This window comes from Amphibalanus amphitrite, unplaced genomic scaffold (genome assembly GCF_019059575.1).
Source record: "Amphibalanus amphitrite isolate SeventyFive unplaced genomic scaffold, NRLGWU_Aamphi_draft 002353F_arrow, whole genome shotgun sequence".
Lineage (NCBI taxonomy): Eukaryota > Metazoa > Arthropoda > Thecostraca > Balanomorpha > Balanidae > Amphibalanus > Amphibalanus amphitrite.
This window is the reverse complement of record NW_024883818.1, coordinates 1-23,549: the sequence shown is the minus strand read 5'-3', so window position 1 is coordinate 23,549 and position 23,549 is coordinate 1. Positions and strand designations below refer to the sequence as shown.

The window sequence follows — 23,549 nt, the reverse complement described above, 5'->3', positions numbered from 1 at the left end:
GGCGAGACTCGTGGCTGGTGAAATTAAAGAGAAGGCGCTGTTCGGCTGTATGTAAAGGGCGATGCGACGTAGGATTTATAGGTGGATTATAAGATTGTTGTTTTCTTTGATATTTAATCGAGGTTTTCGGTTTTCTTTCCACATGTGTTTTAGTACATGTGACCATCCGCCGCGCCCTCTGTTTTCCTTTGCTAGTCGCTAGACAGCCCTGTCCACAGAGTGAGCCTCCCTGTGAGTGAGGATGTGACGCTGTCTCCTACTCACCTCCCTCCGTCCTAAGCTTCCTCGCCCGCTCTGTCCACAGAGTGACAGTCTCCCAGTTAGTGAGAAGGTGACGCTGACTTTCCCCGCCCGTCATCCTCTGTCCTGATTCGCCTTCGCCCTGACCGTCGCCTCATTGTCCCTACAGAGCGAAAATCTCCCAGTGAGTGAGAAGGTGGCGCTATCTCCTTCTGTTCTAACCTCCCCTACCCTGTCCCACAGAGTGACAACCTCCCAGTGAGTGAGAAGGTGGCGCTGTCTCCTTCTGTTCTAACCTCCCCTACCCTGTCCCACAGAGTGACAACCTCCCAGTGAGTGAGAAGGTGGCGCTGTCTCCCTCCGTTCTAACCTCCCCTACCCTGTCCCTGCAGAGTGACAATCTCCCAGTGAGTGAGAAGGTGGCGCTGTCTCCCTCCGTTCTAACCTCCCCTACCCTGTCCCTGCAGAGTGACAACCTCCCAGTGAGTGAGAAGGTGGCGCTGTCTCCCTGTTCTAACCTCCCCTACCCTGTCCCACAGAGTGACAACCTCCCAGTGAGTGAGAAGGTGGCGCTGTCTCCCTCCGTTCTAACCTCCCCTACCCTGTCCCTGCAGAGTGACAATCTCCCAGTGAGTGAGAAGGTGGCGCTGTCTCCCTCCGTTCTAACCTCCCCTACCCTGTCCCTGCAGAGTGACAACCTCCCAATGAGTGAGAAGGTGGCGCTGTCTCCCTCCGTTCTAACCTCCCCTACCCTGTCCCACAGAGTGACAACCTCCCAGTGAGTGAGAAAGTGGCACTGCAGCTGGCGGGCCTGCAGGCTCAGGTGCTCCTCGGGGACCCCAAGGACAAGTACGATCACTACTCAGACGTGGGCACGTTCCTGTCTCAGCGAATCGCCTCCACTAAACGGCGACCAGACTGGGTAAGATGGAAGGGAGGGGCGTGGTAAGGGAGGGAGGGAGGAAGGAAAGGGAATAGAAGGAACAAAGGGAGATGTTGATAAATGTAAGGAGACCGAAAAAGATAGGGAGGAGGAAAGGAAGAAGAAGGAGACTTTGGGTTACATGGTGGGCCAACGCGCGAAGAGATTCGTTGCGGGCATTTTGTTGAATACAGAACATAATGGCCTTGGTTCTTCGAACATTGTTTTCTTATTACAGCTGGCACGCTTTCATCACGTTGACATGACAATTATCTCTGATACTGCTGTGGCCTATGTCGTTAGCAGCTGTGGCCTGTGTCGTTGTTTTGCGACGTCCTTCATCTGACCACGTCTCTGCGTGCCCTCAGATCCCGATAATCGCCCACGCGCACCACCAGTACGGCGCCGGAAAGTCAGAGCTGGTGGCCAAAATCTGGTACCTCTCCTGCGTGATGCAGTACCCTGTCTGGGGCACCACCCAGTTCCCGGTCAAGTACAAAGGATACTGGCCGTACGGTAAGGAGGGAGTCCTCAGGGCTGGGGCGGGAGCAGTGAGCTGATCTCAGTTCAGATGTTCAATGCGATAAGAACTTGGTATAGTCGCCAAATACGTAGCACGAGTATCATATATTGTCTGATATATTGTCTGATCATATAGAGTTTCTGTGATTTAGCATCCAAGCTGACTGTGTTTTTCATTAGCAATAAGTTAGACTACATTCGCCGGCAGCCCGGCAGTTACCGTGGAAACTCCGGTCGCGAACGAAGATGTTTTGTCATTCAGCAGCTGGTGTATCATAAGCCAAATGCAAAGGTCACACAGTTACCTTTGTTACAGGTCACACAGAGCTAAACCGTCTACTTTAGCACCTTTGGGTCCATTGTCCATGTATTGTTTCACAAAGTTCTGACCCATCCACCTCACCGGACCTACCGTTCGCAGGGAGCAACCTCAACATGGGCATCAACTGCGAGGGCATCCTACTGATCCGGCCCGACGACAAGTACGTGATCGTCGAGTTTCCGTACGGCGACGTCGAGTCGATCCTGCTGGATCCCTCGGACGACTTCATCACCATTAACCTGCACCGCAACCACGACGCCCAGCGTGTGTTCGTGTTTGAAGCCAAGTGGCGAGACGAGATGGGCGCCCTGATTGCCAGCTACTCGCCCGAACACGCCACCTGGATCAGAGAGGTGGACAACATCAGTCGACGGGTCAGTACTGGGATATCAGCAGACGGTCGGTACTGGGGATAGAGGTGGACAACATCAGTCGACGGGTCAGTAGTGGGATTCAGCAGACGGCCGTCGGTACGGGGGTATCAGCAGACGGTCGTCGGTACTGGGGGGGGGGGGGGATAGAGGTGGACAACATCAGCAGACCGGTCAGTATTGGGATATCAGCAGTCTGTCGGTACTGGGGATATAGGTGGACAACATCAGTCGACGGGACAGTAGCGGGGTATCAGCAGACGGGTCAGTATTGGGATATCAGCAGACGATCGGTGCTCAGGGGATAGAGGTGGACAACATCACTCGACGGGTCAGTAGGTACTGGAGATAAAGGTGGGCAAACATCAGCCGTCTAAGTACTCGGGACTGGGATATCAATCATCGTTTCAATACTATCAAACCAACAGTCGAACGATCAAACATCAACATATAAATTGCAAGCTTATGCACTATCCTACGGCCACCCCCATTCTAACACCTGGTGCGGCCCACTGTACAAGTTTTGCGATTGAGTTGGTGGACTGACCGTGCCATGTCCGCCTGTGGACAGGTTCAGCACATAACCAACGATGATCGGATGCGACTCCACTACAACGTGGTTCAGTGCCGTCGGAACATAGTGGATGCCGACATGGTGCGAAAACCCGTGGATCCGACGAGCTCCAACTTCTTCAAAAACACACTGAGAAGGTGAGCGGGAAGAGGGATGGATAGGGAAAGTCAGAACAGCTATCCCAGGCTGCAGCATTGTCGTCTGACTCTGTGCCATTATATGCGTAATGGTCTGGGCTCCATTTTCCATCCGACTCTATCTCTCCCCCCGTCTATGCCGCAGGTTCAACAAGGCCAAGCTGGAGAAGCTGCGACAGACGGCGCCGGCCGGCAGCGCCGCCGACGGCACCGACTCCTACAAGGGCTTCGACCGAGCCTTCTGGGGCTTCTGTCGCCAGCCCATCACCCAGAGTCTGACCAGGATCACCGAGCCGGAGACCGAGGAGACGGCCGTGCAGATCTTCCAGGCAGTGCTCATGTTCTCGGGCCTGCTGCACAGCGGTGAGTGCCGACCTGGGGAGGTCAGGGACCTGAGGAGGCCGGTCAGTGACCTTGGCAGGTCAGTCAGTGGCCTTGGCAGGTCAGTCAGTGATCCGGGGAGGTCAGTCAGTGGCCTTGGCTGACCAGTCAGTGACCCGGAGAGGCCGGTCAGTGATCCAGGATACTGGTCAGGTACCTGAGCCGGCAGATAAAAACATCGATTGGATTGTGATTCAACTAAAATATTACAAGTTATCCAATCATAATTCATCAACGGGAAGTTTTCAATCGTTCTCTGTTTCGAGTTTCCTGGCTCGTCCATAGGTGTAGCAACGTATCTCTTTGGTGAAGGATACCTTTCACCAAAGTTTTAGATTGGTGAAGGATCCTTCACCAATCTTGAGCAATGCAGGTGAGGGTCTTCACCAATGCTAGAACGACTGGGTTCAACAAAAAGGCTATTGCTAAAACGGCAACAGGTACCCAATTACCCCATCCTATCAGTTATGAAGTGTTATGCCCACTTTCTTCACAATTCACGCCATTTAACCCGCGAGTTGCTGGGGGGGGGGGGGCGTTAAACGCCCCCACTTTTTTCGGCGGGCCATAGCATAAAAACGGCGCGCCGCAGGCGCGCCAAATTTTGGGTACCTGTAGGGAATTAATTGAAGTTTATTGTGACAAAGTTTCAAAAAAATCGTTCAGAAAATTTTTGAGATATCGAGGTTTTAGTGACGTCATGATTTCTGAGTTTTCGACCAAAAACGGCATATGTTCAAAAAATCATATAAAATCACAGAATAGACATACAGACATGCCGTAAACGCCATTGAACTGCCAATACCATGACCAATCAAATGGCTATCTTCGATTATTGATTAGCGTTCCGCATTTTCCAAAATCTTGAACTAAATCTTTGCAATTTCTCGCGACTACTTCACGACCATGATACATGCATTTCTTAAATTGAACTTTTTTAGCCAAACACGTACACATATGATAAAATGAATGTCACCATCGTGTTCTACGCCCCAAAGTACCCATAAAACATGTGTCACAGGATGCGAATATCAGTTTTGATTTTCGGGGATATGTGCCTGGCCGGTTGACCTGACCTTGACCCTGACCTATGCTTGGCTGACCCCTACATGGAGCTGACACTCTTGTAGGCCTTATATGATGGATTGTGCACCGTTTTGACAGAGTTTATGACGAGAGGCGCCCATTGCGAAGTCCTGAAGTCCATGCTACTGAAAGTCCGATTTCAGGTGTTTGACCTGACCTTGACCCGACATGTGACCTCAAAATTCAACTTAAAAGTACTCATCTGAAGCGTCTCGTCGCGTTCTTGCGTTTGCCTCCTCGTGCGTTTCGCTGCGCCTATTGGTTCTCGAGTTATCGGCTGGGGGCGTTTAACGCCCCCCCCCCCCCAGCAAACGGTGGGTTGCGAAATACCCCAGCAACTGCCGGGTTAATAAACCAGTATAACGCCTTTTGGGGCGACTAACGGAGCGAGCAAGAGGGTGAGCTTTGCACGTGCGAAATTTCGACGGGGTACCTCCAGCTGACTTGTGCACAGCACCCTACTAACCGGTCTCTAGCGATGTGCCAAATTTGAGCACAATCGGCCCAGTCGTTCAGCGTTCTCGAGACCTGGAAGCGGCACCCTGCACGTGCGCACGTGCAAAATGGGTCCCAACTGACTTTTGCACGGCACCCTACTAACCGGTCCCTAACTGTTTACCAAATTTGAGCGCCATCGGTCCAGCCATTGTCGAGATCTGGAATCGACCCCTGCACGTGCGCACGTGCAGCAGCACCCCAACTCTGGCACATGGATATGCATTGCCTAGTGGGTGCCTACATACATGCCAACTTTCAGCGCAATCGGCCAAGTAGTTACCGAGATATTGCAACAATTACAAAAGTGACACCTCTTCGTTTTGCACGTGGCACGTGCATAAGGGGTCACCCACATGCATCGGGAATAGTCCAATACTTGGTAGAAGGAATGAAGCTACCGTACAAAAATTACCGCGTGTAAATCGGTCAAGTGGCTGCTGAGATATAAGCGTCGCAGAACCGTGACCGCGGCCGGCCGGCCGACCGGTCGGCCGGCCGCTCATACTCAGAAATTTCCGTTAATCTCAGTAAATGCCGTGAATATCAAAATATATTGGCTTGTGCTTGTTTTTACTCGTGGGAAAGTTGTAAGACTTTGGTCACGAAAAAAGAGCAGTGGAGCATACCTTTAGGTTCCAAAGGTATGCTTGGATAGTGGATACCTTTGGTAGGTATCCAAAGGTATGCTTAGATACCTAAAAATTCAATTTTAGGCATGTACTGAAAAGTTGGCGTTAATTAGATGATAGTGGCGTGAGACATTTGCGAGAAAAAAACAGGAGTTGACGAAATTCCCCCCTCCCCCCTCCACTGCGGTAAGGTCCTGCACCTTCTCCGAAGGTTCAGGTGACTTCTCCGAGGGTTCAGGTGACATCCTTCACCAATATTTTTGGCGCTCCTACACCCATGGGCTCGTCCTATATGGGTTGACTGGTTAGCTCGACGTGATCTGCCTGAGCACTGCCATGAGAAAATTGCTATCAAAATAAAAGATATCAACAGCTCACAAAATATTGAATACAAAGCATTTAGCCGCAGTGTACCAAATTTCCAAAGGATTGAAACACCAAAATCGAAACGCTTGAATATCGAATGTCAAAATATCGAACAAAATAACAAGTTACCAAGTTACCAATAACCACGGTGACTATAGATACCAATAACAAGCTATGACAAGCTACAAGCTTTATATCTATCCATCTTAATTAACAACACATACACTATCATCAACTTCATCAGTAGTGTTTAGCTGAAGTTCCTTCGGAGGCGATTTTAATCTAATTTCTCCGGCTTAAGCAGTCTAAAGACAGTATGTTTAAACGCTATTATAATCGTTGACCATCAAATATTTTTTGCTGCCCGAAGTTTTACCAATAAAAATGCATTTAAATTTAACGTGTATCACTTTAGACAACGTGCCGATTTGCTGAGGTTTTTTAGATGCTATTTTGGGCTGCTGGCTGTCAGTCAGAGTCGATCCCTGGAGACGCCTACTCATGGCAAAAGGTCGCGTCAGCTTTGAAAACCGTCAATGCTAACACATTTCCATGCCATCATGCCGTGTTCTCCATACCCTTCGCCCACGTAAACTTCAGCCAGTTGGCAACATTCGCGCACTCCTGACAGACGCGACTGACCATTGTCAAATTAAAACACGGAAGAACTTTTACCTTATATGCTGACTAACGTGTATCATATGGTTTTATATGCTTCAAATTAATCATTCAAGAACCTGTACCTAACCGTAATCTGATATAATTTAAAACATTAAATGAGTATAACACATTGCAGTATCGAAGCGTTCTTATGTGTATATTATTAAAGTATATGCATGAATAATTTTGCAAGGATTTTTGTTTTTTTGTGGGGATTTTTTGCAATTACTTTTTGTCTAATTGGTGGAACACAACACCACTGACGGACGCCACTGAGGCGGATTATTGTCGTCGTTACCCCTCAGTTTTGTTTTGTTGGGTTAGGCCCTTTCGGTCCAATGAGACCATTTCAGAGCCGGGAGGATGATAGGATGTAGAGGGAGACATTGGTCTGGGCAGGCACCCTAGTGAGTCGCCGGGGCTGAGCCCGTCCAGAGGACAGGCCACCCAGCCCCAAGGCACTCACTGCACCCGGCTACGGGGTGCGCTCCCTCGGGAGCAGCGGTTCCGCTCCAAGGGAGCAGCCCGCATGAGATAAAGCTGCCTGTCCAGCCCGGAGGGGGGTTGCGGCGTGGAGGAGAAGGATTTCAGTATCCTGAGGATAGAAGCACGGAACGGTGTTACCCCTCACACTGGGATCCGATATCCAGAGCTGGCACTGTATTCGGAGTCGGCGTGCAGAGTAATAAATAGATCTTATGTCAGTCACAGTATGTACATACGGTATTCATTGCATTCCACGACGAACCACAACTGTTGGATGACTTTTGTGGATGATTTAATCCTCTTTTGTGACATGGTTAAATCTAACGTAACGTCCGTTGCCATTGCTGTTTAAATAAAATATGGCACCCGAGAATGAAATTAAAAGCAAATAAGAAGGGAAAGTCCTGGACAGCAAACAAAAATAATAACAAATGTTCCTTTTTTAAGGAAGGCGATGCGATTATGTTAATTGTGTCTCAAATTTACAAGCTGGTGACCCACAGAGTTATCTATATATAGAGGTCTGTGGGTGACCGTAAAACCATCTCGTGGGTTTTAGCAGTAGGTTTTGCACCTAGAAAATTTAGTGTACTTCAGGCTATATCTTCGTCGTCTTAAGCTTTTAAGGGTCGAAGATGCGATCGACTTGTTGGGTAACAAGCCGGCCATGATCGTGTAAGTGCAAGTGCAAGTGCAAAACCTACCGCTTAATCTCGCGAGAGCCGTACATACCTACCTAGTACCTATCTATTGTGCGACCGTTATTTCATCCGAAGGTATAGGTAAGGTTGTTGTAGATTCTCTTTGCTGTAGTTGAACATTTGTTTATCTAAAATCAATTCCTTTAGTGCGTCTGGTATCAGCTGACTATCAGCACTTTCATTTCTGTCGAGCTCCATCTCAGTTTGGGATGGAGTGGCGACAATTTAGGTCATTCGATGCGCTCCCCTCTCCACACCCCCTCTCCACACACCCCTCTCCCCACCCCCTCTCCACACCCCCTCTCCACACCCCTCTCCACACCCCCTCTCCACCCCCCTCTCCACACCCCCTCTCCACACCTCAACCGCTCTTCACACCCCACAGCCACTCTCTGTCAACCCCCCCCCCCCCTCCACCCCCTGCCTCCCGCTGACCTGGTCATACTCGGAAAGGCATTGAGTCTGTTGATGACACCGCCGGCGCCAGACAAATGTCAGTGTCACTGTCAGCTCCGATTAACTGTCATGGTCTGTCTGACACGTTGGCGACGCGGTGGGGATAGAGAGCCCTATAAAAACAGCAGGTCCGTGGGGGGTAGGGCGCAGTACCGGCCACACCGGGTCTCGACTCGACCCGTTTTGAGGTCTGACTCTCAAAACGAGTTCTGACTCGCGGTCTGGCCTCTTCTTCCGAGTCTTCCCAAGACAATACGCCTGGTCCTCTTGGTACAGTCCGTGCAGCTCACTGGTCACCATCCGGCCTTATCAGTACGGTCTCGGCCGAGCTTTTTATTCCTGCCGGCTTACTGTGCGCCTGCCATGCTCGCTGTCGTCCTGCTACTGCTAGTCGCGGGTGGTGCACTGTGTGCGCCGACACCCGGCGAGTCTTACCCCACCGTCCCTCCGACCGTCCCGCCAACTAAACCACCGAAGAAGGACATCGCCAAGGCGGACGCGTACACTGGCGGTGGGGTGCAGACCACTGGCGACTCCTCGAGTAAGCTGAAGGGTGAAGTATTATCTGTTGTCGAAACTGAAGGAAGCCAGATTTTCAACAAGGTAGATCTTGAGGTTGAATCCCAACGGGATGGTGGGGGCGGAGGCGCCGTAACCTCCAACACTGTTGCGAAGAACAAGTGTCAGCCGGACTTCAAGAAAGGCGTGAGTATTTCGGAGCAGGAGGGCAAGAGCGGCAGTATCGGCGAGGCCACTACGTCGACAGAAGGGCGCGGTATTGTCAGCACTAAATGCAATGAGACCTTTTCAGCTGTTCAGGGGGCAACCCTTACCCGCACCTCTAACGACGGCCGGGCCGGTTCCGAAGCGCTCAACAAGGCCTCGTCGCAGACGGTGAAGCTTCCTGAGGGCATCAGCGCTGTCTCGAACACCAAATCACGCGCTGAAGGCCAGTCTGTAGGTGACAGTTCCGCCCGCGCCGATGGTGTTAATACAGCCACTGGTGGAGAAACCGGGACCAAGACTGACGCCCGCTCCCGTACTGGCGCTTCTACCCTAGGCGACGGACAGGCCAAGTCCGTCCAGGGCTCCGCTGCCACTGCGACGCTGGCTCGGGTTGCTGAGACCCTTGGTGCCGAGAGTTCCACCCGCGCCGTCGGTACCGTTAAGAGTGTCGGCGATCAGACGTTCACCACTAGTTCGTCAGATGTCACTGGGAAAGCCAACGAAGGAAGCAAGGTTAGAGCCAACACGAAGTCAAGTCAGGAGATTGCAACGGAAGGTGACGGCGCCTCCGTCACGGACACAAAGAGCCGGGCCGCCACGGTGCAGGTTGCCTTCACTGATGATCTTACGGGCGCCAAGAAGGAGATAGGGAAGAGCGCTGGCTCTTCCGCGGCTGAATCAGAGAGTGTCGGGTCTGCAAGTGCAAAGCTTGGCACAAGTTCTGACATTGGATTCTCACTCGACGGGGGCTTCGGTACTGGTGGCACAAGTATTGAAGGTGAGACCAGGAATGGCACCCTGGTGGGCAGTCTGAGGACCAGCTTCGACTCCAAAATCGCCAGCGTGCCCACGCGGCTGAAGAAGCCCAAGTGGCCATGTGAGAAACCCAGCGCACCTCCCCATGGCTGGCTGGACGATTGGCCAATCACGCCGAACCCCGTCTGGCCGTGTGAGCTTCCGCTGAGTCCCATAGATCCCTTCAAGCCGAAAGCGTCCAAGTCGAAGGATATGCACGGCTTCTAGGCGTTCTGTTCCGTGAGGCACTGGAGTCAATGATGAGATTCGACGGCCCCAGCAAGACGCCTTTCCCTGTCTGATTGCTTGCGACGAGAAGACAGACTACAAGTCGAATTGATTTGAAAAGAAGAACGCGAGACTGCAGTTTGGCCTAATGTTTTACTCTACAGTCTGTTGATCGCGTTTGTTGGATGTACCACTGAAAAATATGGCAATATGATTTTCGTTTGATGAAATGTCTCGTGTCTGTCAGAAAAATAAATCTAGGGTTGCAGCGATTCACTAACTTCACATTGTTGAAGAGGTGACCTTGAAGCAAGGGTACAGTCACGAGTTGAGCTGAACACCTATGCGACCTTGTGGTCTTTGCTCAGTGCTCATATGGGATCGTGTTATCCGTTTTTGTAGGACCTGTAAAAGTTGTTACGACCTTGATTCGTAATGGTTCCCTCTTATCTAGAGTCTTTCGGCATGGATATCTGATGAGAAACGTAGTATTTTTCATCCATGCTTTTTTGCACCTACTTTAATGCAGTGTGCAACATACTAAAGTTAAACTATGTTTGAAGGGCTGAGAACGAAGTGTGCCCCAAATAAGCGTAGTTTCGTTTTCTCTCCTTGATTACGGAGCGATCGAAGCGAGCGGAGTCTTTCCTTAGATGAACGGAAATTTCTGAGTATGAGCGGCCGTCCGTGGTCACGATTTTGCGACGCTTATATCTCAGCAACCACTTGATCGATTTACAGGCGGTAATTTTTGTAGGGTAGCTTCATTCCTTCTACCAAGTATTGGACTATTCCCGATGCATATTGGTGACGCCTTATGCACGTGCCACGTGCAAAACGAAGAGGTGTCACTTTTGTAATTGTTGCAATATCTCGGTAACTACTTGGCCGATTGCGCTGAAAGTTGGCATGTAGGTAAGCACCTACTAGACAATGCATATCCATGTGCCAGAGTTGGGGTGCTGCTGCACGTGCGCACGTGCAGGGGTCGATTCCAGATCTCGGGAACGGCTGGACCGATGGCGCTCTAATTTGGCACATGGTTAGGGACCGGTTAGCAAGGTGCCATGCAAAAGTCAGTTGGGACCCATTTTGCACGTGCGCACGTGCAGGGTGCCGCTTCCAGATCTCGAGAACGGCTGGGCCGATTGTGCTCTAATTTGGCACATCGCTAGAGACCGGTTAGGGGTGTCGTGCACAAGTCAGCTGGAGGTACCCCCTTGAAATTTCGCACGTGCAAGGCTCACCCTCTCGCTCGCTCCGTTAGTCGCCCCAAAAGGCGTTATACTGGGGAGGGGTGAGACTTAATGCTTACTTCGAAATCTAAGCTGCGTTGCGGCATTGGCGATTATGTGCGGCGTGTATGCCGCATGATTAGTAAGCGGCGACCACTAAATTTAACCCTCGCCCGCACATGGGGGGGTGGTTGCCACCCCCCCCCCCCCCAGGCAGTCTTTCTGCTTTGCACTCAACATTTTTAGAGCTAGAAGGCTGATTTTTCGTATAGCTGCTCGTCTATCCTTTCTTGATGTCCACTGAAAATTTCAAGTTTCTGTGATTTTTTGTTTCGGAGATATGACCTTGTTTTTCAGGTCATGTCATGACCCAAATGGCCAATTCTCAACATCTTGCGTTTGCCATGGGCCTTGTGAGCTTTTGACACCCTGATTTCGGCCTTTTTTGCCAGTCTTACCCAGGGTTACTTTTACAGGAAAAGTTGAGAGGGGGAATAAAGTTCGGGGCAAAGGCGGATCCAGGGGCATCTGAAAGGGGGGTGGGCGGCAATACCATTAGGTTTTTCGTTAGGATGGAGCCCGCAGAACCTTACCTACCCCCAAATCCTATTCTTTCCTCGGTTTTCAGCCACTTTATTTTGGAAGGTTGCCAAAAAATAATTTTGCTTAAAAATATACGCACCTACCTTGGCTGTAAGGGGCGGGGGAGGTCCCAACTTGACTGCGCCCTTGCAAATGCCAATCAGTAGTATCAACCTATCAGTGGTATCAATAACTAGTAGGTATACCCCGGCCAAACATTAAGTAACGCCTTTCTAAAGAGAGAGGTTAATCCGCGCCCTGATTGGAGGTCATTTTGGCCCCCATGTGGGTTTTCTTGAAAAGCGAAAAACGGCGGCGCGCAGCGCCGCCAAATTTTTAGTACCTTACCGGGCATCAATTTGAAACCTTCGCACAAAATTTCAAGTCTTAGGTCACCTTAGGTCAGGAGTAATTGATGTCAAACTGTTCGAGCAAAAATGAGCAAAAAACATGAAATTCTTAAACGCTCACAAAAGCTACAGTTAACGAGCAATTCCAAAGTTCTTTGTGTGGTCGTGTATGTAGAGAAACGACGGCGCTACAAAACTGCAACCTCTACAACTACAAGGTGGGCAGTGATATCCGAACAAAAACTAATGAAGCACAAAACTTGAATTATTACTATTAGTATTAGTGAGCAGTGAAAGTTCCATTGGGAAAGCCGGCTGTGATGAGGTACATTTTTTTTGCGCCCTGCTCTGCATGCAAAGCAGATGAACGTGAATGCTGCATAAAGAGAAAAGTCATTTATTACTCAAAGCTTTGATGCCTATGGGACAAAAATAACGTTGTTTTTCCTTCAATGATTCCGGTTTGGAGGATGGTTAAACACGGCCATTGTCATATTGGGACAAAAATTTTAGATGTCTGGCCTTGGCGTCGATGAAAAAGTGAAAATAATCGTGAATAAATGGGTCGTTTCTGAGAAAGAACACAGAATATAAAAGGGGGTCCAAAAGGGGGTCACCTTCTTTTTGCGTCAAAGGAGGGGCCATGGCCCATTGCCCCCCCTCCCCCTGTATCCACCCTTGGTTCGGAGAGGTAATCCCGTCCCCCGCCGGTTTCTACGCCGACGCCTGTACCGATATGTCAGTGATTGCGAAAAGACGGAAGAGACAAGACAAGAGACGGTCCCACCGACTATCCGATCGGTATCGGGTCAAATCTGGAGTTCCTGCTGCACTGAACGTAAAATGATTGGATGGAACCGAAAATTGAAAATTAATAATTATCTTAACGCCAGCAACGTTGATTGATGACGAGAATCTGATTAACGATGACTATAGAATCTGAATAGCGAATTGATTGAAAATGGGCTCCAAAATAAATTTGAAAGGGGGAAATTCCCCCTTCCCTCCCTAGCCGTTCAGACACGATTTGAAAGGGGGAGCGGAATTTTCGAAGGGGGGAAATTCCCCTCTTCCCCCCCTTTAAAAGTAACCCTGGTCTTACCTCCCACCTATCATGGAACATGTTGTTCGACGATGTACAGGGGTCAAGGTCAGGGTCAAGGTCAACCTAGGTCATCTAAGATAATTGCGTTTTAGGCAAGCTGAATTTACTTTTTGTGAAGTTTTTTGACCGCATTTTTGGTAAAAGCTTCTCAGATCATGATTTCATGTGATATGGACCCAAAAACAATCGGTGCACACATCAGTATACACACAGACACACACAGACATACAAACACATATAATTGACCTTGACCTAACTTGACCTGAAATGACCTCAGCAGCAAAAATATGGTCGGGTAGTGTGACAAAGAGATTCTAGCTGGCTTGGCACCAGGAAACAGCATCGTCATCGGTATTTGATAAGCAGCGCACTTGATATCCAACGGTGACCCAAAACAGCAACATTTTTTAGTTTGACCTGACCTGGAAGGTCAATGACTGACCTGAGAAGGTAAAACTGGGTATCATTGGATTCGTCTCTTCCCAAAGAATCTTTTTGGTCTTTACTGCTAAGCTCTATCTCCAACAGGAACGAAATGGCGCGGGGGTGGCAACCCCCCCCCCCCCCATGTGCGTTCTAGGATGGGAAAATGGCATGTGCGGGCGAGGGTTAAGACTCAAACGCTCCGATCGGTTTTCAATGAATAACACTGCATACCAAAAATGCCAACCGCTTTCGTCATAAGATATTTAGCTTTAAATAACTAGGTTATCTACATCATTATTTTGAACCAAATCAATACATTCAACTTAACCCTTGCTGGCACAGGGTCGATTTGATGTTGATGCAACCCCCTAAGGTTTTTCGCGAATAACTCGCGTAAAAAGCGGCCGATCGTGACGAAACTTTCAGTACCCTCGCATTGATCAATTTTACACCCACCCTAAAAATTTCATGACCCTGACCCAAATGACCTTTGACCTGTGACCCACTTTCCGAGACCATGTTTGGCCGGAATCGCGATTCGGCGTATGTCGTTTCGCATTAGCCGCGCGTTTGCAAGCTTTTCGTGGTTTCAAACGTTCAAACATGTGATTTGATGTTGCTCCCATGCATTAGGGTGGATGTCAGGTCACCTGAACTGAAGGTCAGGTCAGGTCATTGACCTTTGGTGACCTCGGTTCACTTTTTCGAGTTTTACATGTTTCTGGGCTAGTTTTTAGAGCTGATTTCGAATTAAGCAACCATTTGAACATTTACGAAGTAGTTTTGGTGCCTTCGTAACATGTTACGAAGCTGCAGAAGCGGTTGACACGTATTACGAATACCCGTCACGACCCCTACCGGTTGACCTGACCTGACCTGATCTGACCCGACCTGGTCTAAATGCTTAAAGACATCATCTCTGATCAAAACTAACACGATATTCGTGATCAGCACCCCGGAAAACCCCATGGCAGTCACACTTTACGACTTTCTAACAGGTCCCGATTTTCCCGATTCTCGGGTCATTGACCTGACCTGGAAGGTCACCCGATGACCTAGGACCTTAAAATTGGATATCATCGGCTTCCTCTCGTGACGGGCAACACGCTCGTTTTTTTCCGCGAAGCTCTAGCTCGATCAGGGGCCAAACGCGAGGGGGTCCGGGGTCGTATCCCCCCCCCCGTGCCGTCGAAGGACGCAAAATGGCCTGTGCCGGCGAGGGTTAAAATTGGGTATCATCGGCTTCCTTTCGTCACGGGCAACACGCTCGTTTTTTTTGTGAAGCCTTAGCTCGATCAGGGGCCAAATGGCAAGGAGGGGTCGGACCCCCCCCCCCCCCTTATACGTTCGCGGCTGGAAAAACACCAATACGGGCGAGGGTTCAGGAGGGAAGAGAGTCGGTGACGGTCAGGGGCACTACAAGCAGAGCACCATAAGCCGGTGACCGGGCTGACATACCATCTTTTGGTAGCATGACTGAAACATACTTTTTTGGGTAGCCAGGAAATCGCATGCGAGAGCCTATTCAAAATCTTACATCGGCCTTTATATGCACCAGTCGCATACAGGTACGGGATTTAGCATACGATTTCCAGACAATCGAAAGACTGTTTGGAGGCAACGAAGGAAGGAATGAGTGAGTTAAGTTGAAGGTATTTAAGGTATGAAGGTATTAAGTTGAATTTGGTTCAAAATGATGATGTAGATAACTTAGTTATTAAAATCTAAATATCTTATGACGAGAGCGATTGGCATTTTTGGTGTGCAGTGTTATTCATTGAAAACCGGTCGGAGCGTTTGAGTCTTTAATTTAGTGGTCGCCGCTTACTAATCATGCGGCACACACGCCGCACATAACCGCCAATGCCGCAACGCAGCTTAGATTTCGAAGTAAGCATTTAGTCTCACCCTACGGCCTTGCTGTTAAAGGGACCCTCCCACCTTCAAAAAAGTTAATGAATTGGCACGAAAGTGATGTCGCTCGGTTCAGAAAGAGCGAAAACGAATATCTACCAAATTTCATCGAAAAATATTCACCGGTTTTCAAGATATTAGACTTTTACTTTTGTTTACTTTTTGGGATCTCCGCTGTTCCTAGCGACTTTATTTGAAAGTGCGGCATTTGTTGCGCGCAAAGCAGCATATACCACCGCGTGCTACCAAACGTTTTAGTAACAGATTTAAAAATCGTTAGATCTCCGCTGACGTCACAAATTCTAAGGGGGCATACCAATGCACTAGCCCCTTAGAATCCGAAAACTGCAAGTTTGAAATTCCATATCTCCGAATTAAAGCATTTGTCGATGTTGTGAGTGCCCAAACCGGTATTTGCAGGCCATGGCCACCAATTTGGCTATCTCAACTCAAAACTAATGTTAAGGTGGGAGTGTCCCTTTAATTGTTATCTGTCCAAGGGACCGTCGCCACGAGGAGCGAGACGGACTCTCGCGATTGCGGGAGCCTAAAAGGAAGGAGAAAGAGCTCTCCACTTGTGGGGCGCATTATTCGTTGGATACAGGAATGGATAATGAATCAAATACCTAAATGTGCCACAAATGACCGAACATTAGATTACCGATAAAAACAAAACTGAGGTGTATTATATCCCTATTCCATGCGTCTTGTCCGATATTTTCACAACGCCATCATGCAGTCGTTTTGTTCAGTTGACATTTTGTTATGAGTGTAATTACCGTGACCTATTACACTGCGCTTAGATGACATAGGGTTGAAATTGTCGCGAAATATGCTGAAACGCCAAAGGGGAATGATTTGGCGCTGCTCGTCGCCGTTTGTGTGGTACCTATTTGGGAGAGAGAATAACACAGAGGGGCGTAAACATGTTCGCACCCCCTTCCACGGCGCGGCTTGAAAACCATGCTGTTATGGGTGATGAAATTCCGAAGCGTAAAACGCGTCCACCCGAATGTGCTGTGAAACCCGTCTCAATATATATAATAGTAATTGTCTCGTTATGTAACTCTTGTCACAGTTTTCACAAAAGTTAGCCAGCGGAGTGGGACTATTCCATTTTCAAATGTCATCTGGGAGTGACAATATCGGGTGGATGAGTGCTAATGTATATTTTTGGTTCGGACCAGTCAATCACACCGGGATCCTGGTAGGTATCCGACCTCTGACCTCCATATGTTAAGGTCAGACACGGACGGTGAGCCTGACACCCCTGCGTTCTGCACACACGGTTGTTAAACAATGCAAGCGTGTTATATCCGGTCTAAGTTTGAACCCAAAGAGTGGAGCAAGAGTTTGCCAGACAGATTGCTTCGAAAATTTACGGTATGGGGAAGGCATTTATAGCATTTATAGGGCAGCACATTTCTGCACCCGTACTACCTCTACCCAACCTCTACCCACTTAAAATATTTGGCTGGTACTGTGGCTTTCTTATTGACTATTCATATGGCCTTGGACTATTCACAGCTTGAGGAGGGGAGTGAAATATCCGCCATTACTTGCTTATGTAAGATACACTGTCCTACGGTAAAATTTAGCGAAGCCCTTATGCCAAATATTTTGTTTTCGACGCTCAGTGTAAAGACTTCTGAATTTGGTCACTTTTTGCCTGTCAACTTTGAAACATTTTTTACGGGGAGTTGCAGCATCTTTTTAGGGATTATTTCGTCGATCGGCACTCACGACCGATTATCTATTAGAGAATCATCTTTTATCTATATGTAGAAAAAAATAAACGGAAAAAATCGCCAAGTGCTTCTTGGATCCTAGTCTTCTCTACCTGCATGTTCCAAGCAACATTATTTTATCGCCACTGCTCTGGTTTTACGTCGTAGAAGTATGACCCGTTTCCCGTCATTCTTTTCCTGACGAGTTTGTTCTTTTGCAGATCAACTTTCGGAGAACTCGACCGACGAGAATAACGTGCGACTTGTGCAGGGTATTATCGACCGCGCCATGAAAAACGAAACGCTGCTGAATGAACTCACACTACAGCTAATAAAGCAGACAACAGGTAAGCTCAGGGTATAACCAACTACAGAGGTAGACCAGAGGAGTGAGTGAGGAGTGAGTGAGTGAGTGAGTGAGTGAGTGAGTGAGTGAGTGAGAAGAGAGAGAGAGAAAGAGAGAGAGAGAGAGAGAGAGAGAGAGAGAGAGAGAGAGAGAGAGAGAGAGAGAGAGAGAGAGAGAGAGAGAGAGCAACTCAGTCTATTATTATTCGTACAAGCCTGTCAAACTAGTGTCTGAAAGTTTATCTTTCATATATTAGATACGAGTATTTTTACTTGTGTTGGCCTTTGCTGACCCCCCCCCCCTCGCTCTCTTGTACAGATCACCCCGATCCGAACTCGCGAGTGAACCGGCGCCATTGGTCCCTGATGGCACTTCTCTGCTCCACGGTCATCCCTTCGTACCAGCCGACCAAAAAGTATCTGGCCGCCCACCTGACCAAGTGCGCCAGCGATTATGTCACTGAGGAGGGCAAGTACGCCCGGTTCGCCGAGAAGGTGGGTGCTAGGAGAGAGGGAGAGAGAGAGAGAGAGAGAGAGAGAGAGAGAGAGAGAGAGAGAGAGAGAGAGAGAGAGAGAGAGAGAGAGAGAGAGAGAGAGAGAGAGAGAGGAGAGAGAGGCTTCTTGTGAGGCGAGAAATCTAGGTAGTTCTACTATGAAATGATTGATATACTCGAGTCATAGCAAAAGATTGCTGCTTGACAGTTTGCTATTATCGTTCTATGCCGCTCTAAGCGATCGTTTGTTTTGCAAACATTCATTCATAAATCAACTGTTGGTCATCGGTTTTCTAATTCCTGACTCTTCTCTGACCCCGTCCTCTTGTTTCAGTGCATGCACAAGACGATCCACTGTCGTCGGCGACAGTGGGCGCCCTCCCGCCAGGAGGTGCTGTGTACGGTCAACTGTCGGCCCATCCACGCGCGCTTCCACTTCATGGACGGCCAGTTCCACAGTGTGGAGTTTGAGGCGGCCGCCACGGCCGGAGAGGTGCTCCAGCTGGTCAAAGAGAAGATCGGCCTCAAGCCGGACGCCAGAGGTATGGGCATGACCGCGCCGTATCGCCGTCTGTTGCATGGTGGGGGCTACTGTATGTACACCTGGGCGTGGGATTCATCAAAGTGAGAGGTGTGTTCCTCAAACTTCAACTCAATATTATCACTAGGCTGTTTCCATCTCGGTATTAATTGTCCATTTTTTGTTATTAGGCTTTTTATCGACAACTTGTATGACTCAACACATGCTTAGGCTCATACAGTCTCACATATGTATCACCTGAGCATGCTCAGCGGTTTGCTGCTGAGAGCCCTGTTTGCCACACTTGTGACATAAGTCTTCCGAGTCGTGCACCAGTGTCGGACACCAGTACCACTCACATACGTCTGAGCCGTCTGGAAATAGTCCCTGCCGGCTGCCTGTCTGTGGGGTTTCTGACCGGGCTTTCCCTCGCCCTACTCAGGTTACGCCATCTATGAGGTGCTCGGCCAGAGCGAGCGCAATCTGCTGCCGGATGAGACGCTGGCCGATGTGATGTCCAAATGGGAACGGTGAGTGATCCACCGCGCGCCCTGCCCGCGGCACGGGCGGGTTCTCCGTGCGGGCCTCAGGAGAAGAGAGGCGTCACTGACGCGAACACACTTATACCATAATACCGCACATAAATATTGAAATGATAGCTATGTGTGTGTTTTTTATATTTGATGCTCAGCCGGTAGAGTTTATTGCTCTTTTTTCGCTAGATCTCAGGGTTATCAGCATGATGCTTTGCTGATTTATCCGTATTGTCCACTAGGAAAGATATCATCGTAACTTGATTTTCTTGTCAGACCTGAATCATTGGAATGAAACCGTCCACCGATACCAAAGCAACAATATTTTTGTGTGCGCAAAAAGGGCTATTTCAGGCAAATGCCTTTATTTGGCATCCTAGATTTTAAAACTAGTAAAGGCTTTGTTTTGACAACGCTGGCATGTTCCATCGTGCAAAGCGTCTTACTTCTCCGACTTCCAAGAAGTCGTTCGGTGCCCAACGACAAACCAATAGCTCACTTGCCTAACAATGCTCATGCAAACGGTCATTAGCTATTTTTTGCTCCGCATTTCTGGTAGTTTGCCGAACGTCGCTCGGCGCTGGAGTTACGGTCGCGGTCGCCCACGGGTGGCCCAGCCTCAGATGTGTCCAAATTCGTCCACCACCGATCGGGCCCATTGTCTGACATGTGTGGCGCTGACAGTTGGCGTTGGACGCACGACTGATGACTGCCTGTAACCGTGTTAGTCGGCCCGTGTCGCCAAGCGTCGCCGGCGGTGGAGCTCGCTGGCTGTGCCGCCCGCTAGCGGCGACCAGTGACGTGCCACCACCTGAAAAGACCTACCACAATGAACATGTCTAGCCCGACCTGCGTCACGGCACGAGACAGCGCGGCGCGCCTTGTGTTCATTGTCGGCGACCTCCCACGCCGGGCCGAGGTTGGAGCCGCGCCCCCGCCGCCGCCGTCCCCATTGGCCGAGCCTGTGTTGGCGGGTGACCCGGCTGACTAGAGACCAGTATTGATTGCGGCCAATAATGCTCCCAAATATGACCCTGTCACTCTGCCGGGACGGCAATCGACGACGTCATATGAGTCTGATTTTTCATGGAGAGAAGGTCGCTCGATGACCATTTAATGAGCCATCGATGCCCAGGACGCTGCGTAAGGTTTCGACAAACAGAAAAGTGTTACGTAACCACTTGCGCAGAACGTTGAAACACTACCCTGAGCTCTGCAAACCGCAAATTAGGGTTCCATTTATGGGTTCTATGTAATTAGCCTTGCTCATTTTGTTTCAATGTATGACGGCTGCCTTGTGTCTGAGCTTCTTAGGTGCCGGTTTGTCTTTCATGGACACGATTTCGGTTAACATGCCCTTTTTCCATCATTGCGCTCACGAGTCCCAACACGTGCATTTCTTGAGCCGACCCAAGTCTTAAATCCTCTTCAACTAAAACTGGCCTTCGTGATTTTGTCAATTTATAAGTAGGACTGTGAGACACTTGGTTATCTAACCGCTGATTTACATATTCAAGCTATTATCACTGATGCCAGATTCGACATCACCGTTCATCAACAAAGGCACTCAAACTCAAGACTCCTTGTTCCGTCTGCACCAGTTCACATTTCCCTGTAAGTGTACATTCCCTGTCCAACCCCCACCCGGTTTAACCGCTCGTCACGCCCGCTCTCCCTCAGGTACCAGACGGCTACGGCCGGCACGGACAAGGCGCGCAAGCAGCACATCTTCCTCTTCAAGAAGCACCTGCTGTGTGACGAGACCCTGGACCTGGAGGACCGGGTGGAGAAGGAGTTGCTGTACCATCAGATGCTGCACAACGTGCGCAACGACAAGTTCCCGCTGACAACCATGGAGGCGGTAAGTGGACTGGGGAGGGGGAGCTGATGACCGGTTCGGCGAAGATTGGTCAGGTCGGAGCGGCGAAGGGTCAGGACGGAACGGCGAGAAGTCAGGCTAGGGCGGTGGCCGGTCAGGTGAAGTGTGGTCAGGGTGGAACTGTGAACAGTTTATTTATTTATTTACATCGTGTGCTCGTCCCTGAAATCAGTGAAACAGTCAGGAGGAAGCGGCGAAAGGTCTGGACGGAACAGCGAAAAGTCAGGGTAGGGCGGTGGCCTGTCAGGTCAGGGCGGAACTGTGAACAGTCAGGAGGAAGCAACGAAGGGTCAGTGGACGAAACCGCGAGAAGTCAAGGTAGGGCGGTGGCCGGCCTGGTTCTGGTGACAAGTGGTTAGGACGGGAGTTGAACGACCCGGCTGGTTGTAGCGGGACTGGCTTACTGAATAGTATGGTGGGATATATTATGATATATTATGAATAGTATGGTGTGTGATATTCACAAAGAGACGTGTACACGGCCATTAGTCGTTTGACTCACAGACAGACAGCCAAACTTGGCTTGTATTTGATATAACTGCATGATTTAGCGGTTTATTGTCACACCGTTCCATGCTTCTATCCTCAGGATACTGAAATCCTTCTCCTCCACGCCGCAACCCCCTTCGGGCTGGACAGGCAACTTTATCTCATGCGGGCTGCTCCCTTGGAGCGGCACCGCTGCTCCCGAGGGAGCGCACCCCGTAGCCGGGTGCAGTGAGTACTTTGGGTCTGGGTGGCCTGTCCTCTGGACGGGCTCAGCCCCGGTGACTCACTAGGGTGCCTGCCCAGACCAATGTCTTTCCCTATATCCTATCATCCTCCCGGCTCTGAAATGGTCCCATTGGACCGAAAGGGCCTAACCCAACAAAACAAAACACAACGGTTTATTGTAGCAATTGAACGTGACTTAGTGATTGAACATTGTAATGAGTTGCGTCGTATATTAAACACAAAACATATTATGGTGTGGCTTAGGGTTTTCTGCTGTATATATGGTGCGGAAAATCAAGAAATCTCGTCATGCTTCTATGGTAGAACGTTGTTCCTACAGACTAACTCGCATGATTCTTCTTGTTCTTTTCTTTTTATCGAGATAAGAAGCTCATGACCTGTAGGACCCGATCGCGTCCAAGTCTCGAGTGGAGCTTATCACGGGTAGCAGGAGTGGAGTACCAGAAGTACTCTCAGCTCGAAGCAAGCTTCTTATTGGGACTATTAAAAGAAGTGTTATATAAAATAAAGAATATAAAATATTAGAATTAGATATATTTTTATGCATTAAATATATAATAAAAAGTGTTATTGAAAGTATTAGTGACTGGACATGAGTGTTCGACGCAATATGCTGGAAGGTGGAACGCCATTCCAATAACTATTCATCGCACCATAAATCATGCTCTTCTAGGTCGACAAAATGCACGGGACGACTGAAACCCTACCGAAGCTTTACTAACTGAAGCTTTTACTGAAGTACGAGGTTTCAGCGTCAGTGGCCCCGAGTACGACTAAGCATCCATGCTCTGAAGGGTCGGTGTCAATATGACCGTGCAGCGTCCTTTAGATGTGAATCGTCATATCCATGCGTCCACGCCGATAGTACAGCGGCGGGAGCTGCTTCAGTCTGCTCAGACTCTTAGGAAATATCAGGGCATCTTGTGTGATTTGCGTTCAGGTAGCTTAGTTTCCGCTTAACAATGGAGCGCCATTACAGAATTGTTGCAATGGCCATGGAGATTATGAAGCAAATATGTATTTCCATGTGCAGCTTCATACGCTAGGAAAGCTGGTGCAGCTCAATCTTTCCCCGGATCGGTGTGTGGACAAATGACGTTCATTTTGCGTCTGTCTGTATTTTTCCCGTCCATTGTATGACCCCACCCACTGACATCCATCTCTGTCTGTCCCCTATCAGTGATGCTGACCGCGCTGCGGGCGCAGATTGAGCTGGGTGACTACAACCTGTCGTCAATCGACTACCAGCAGGTGATGGCCTACACGCTGCCGCCGCGCGTCGCCGCCGTCGCCTCCGTCCACACCGTCACCGTCCACCACCAGAGCCTGGAGGGCATGTCCACGACCAGGCCAAACAGGCCTTCCTCAACCTCATCCAGTCGTGGCCCTTCTACAGAGCCAGCATCTTCGAGGTGGTGGTAAGTGCAAACTGTTGAATGCGGTCAGAGGGACTGCATGGGAAATGTATTGGTTGCTTTTCTCTTAGCCATGCCAGTGATTTGATATGTGGATCGAAAATTAGGAATAGATTTGGCTTATTCAAAGCCTTTTTCCTAGTGTCAGTTTTTAAAGTTTCTAAACGTGAAGGGTTGATTATTTTTACG

General features: G+C 49.3%; 1 protein-coding gene across 1 annotated transcript in view; it reads left to right on the top strand.

Annotated features, from left to right (window-relative positions):
- The window catches only part of LOC122376862 (unconventional myosin-X-like), a gene marked incomplete at both ends in the record, with an annotated part of 37,961 nt that extends 14,598 nt beyond the window's left edge, over positions 1-23,363 (top strand). Inside the window, 12 exon segments of the mRNA XM_043356832.1 lie at positions 1,004-1,162; positions 1,531-1,678; positions 2,106-2,380; positions 2,949-3,088; positions 3,234-3,451; positions 17,661-17,786; positions 18,104-18,279; positions 18,613-18,820; positions 19,241-19,328; positions 21,012-21,192; positions 23,125-23,284; positions 23,287-23,363. Coding sequence (XP_043212767.1) covers positions 1,004-1,162; positions 1,531-1,678; positions 2,106-2,380; positions 2,949-3,088; positions 3,234-3,451; positions 17,661-17,786; positions 18,104-18,279; positions 18,613-18,820; positions 19,241-19,328; positions 21,012-21,192; positions 23,125-23,284; positions 23,287-23,363 — 1,956 coding nt within the window.
- Between the last annotated feature and the right edge of the window lie 186 nt (positions 23,364-23,549).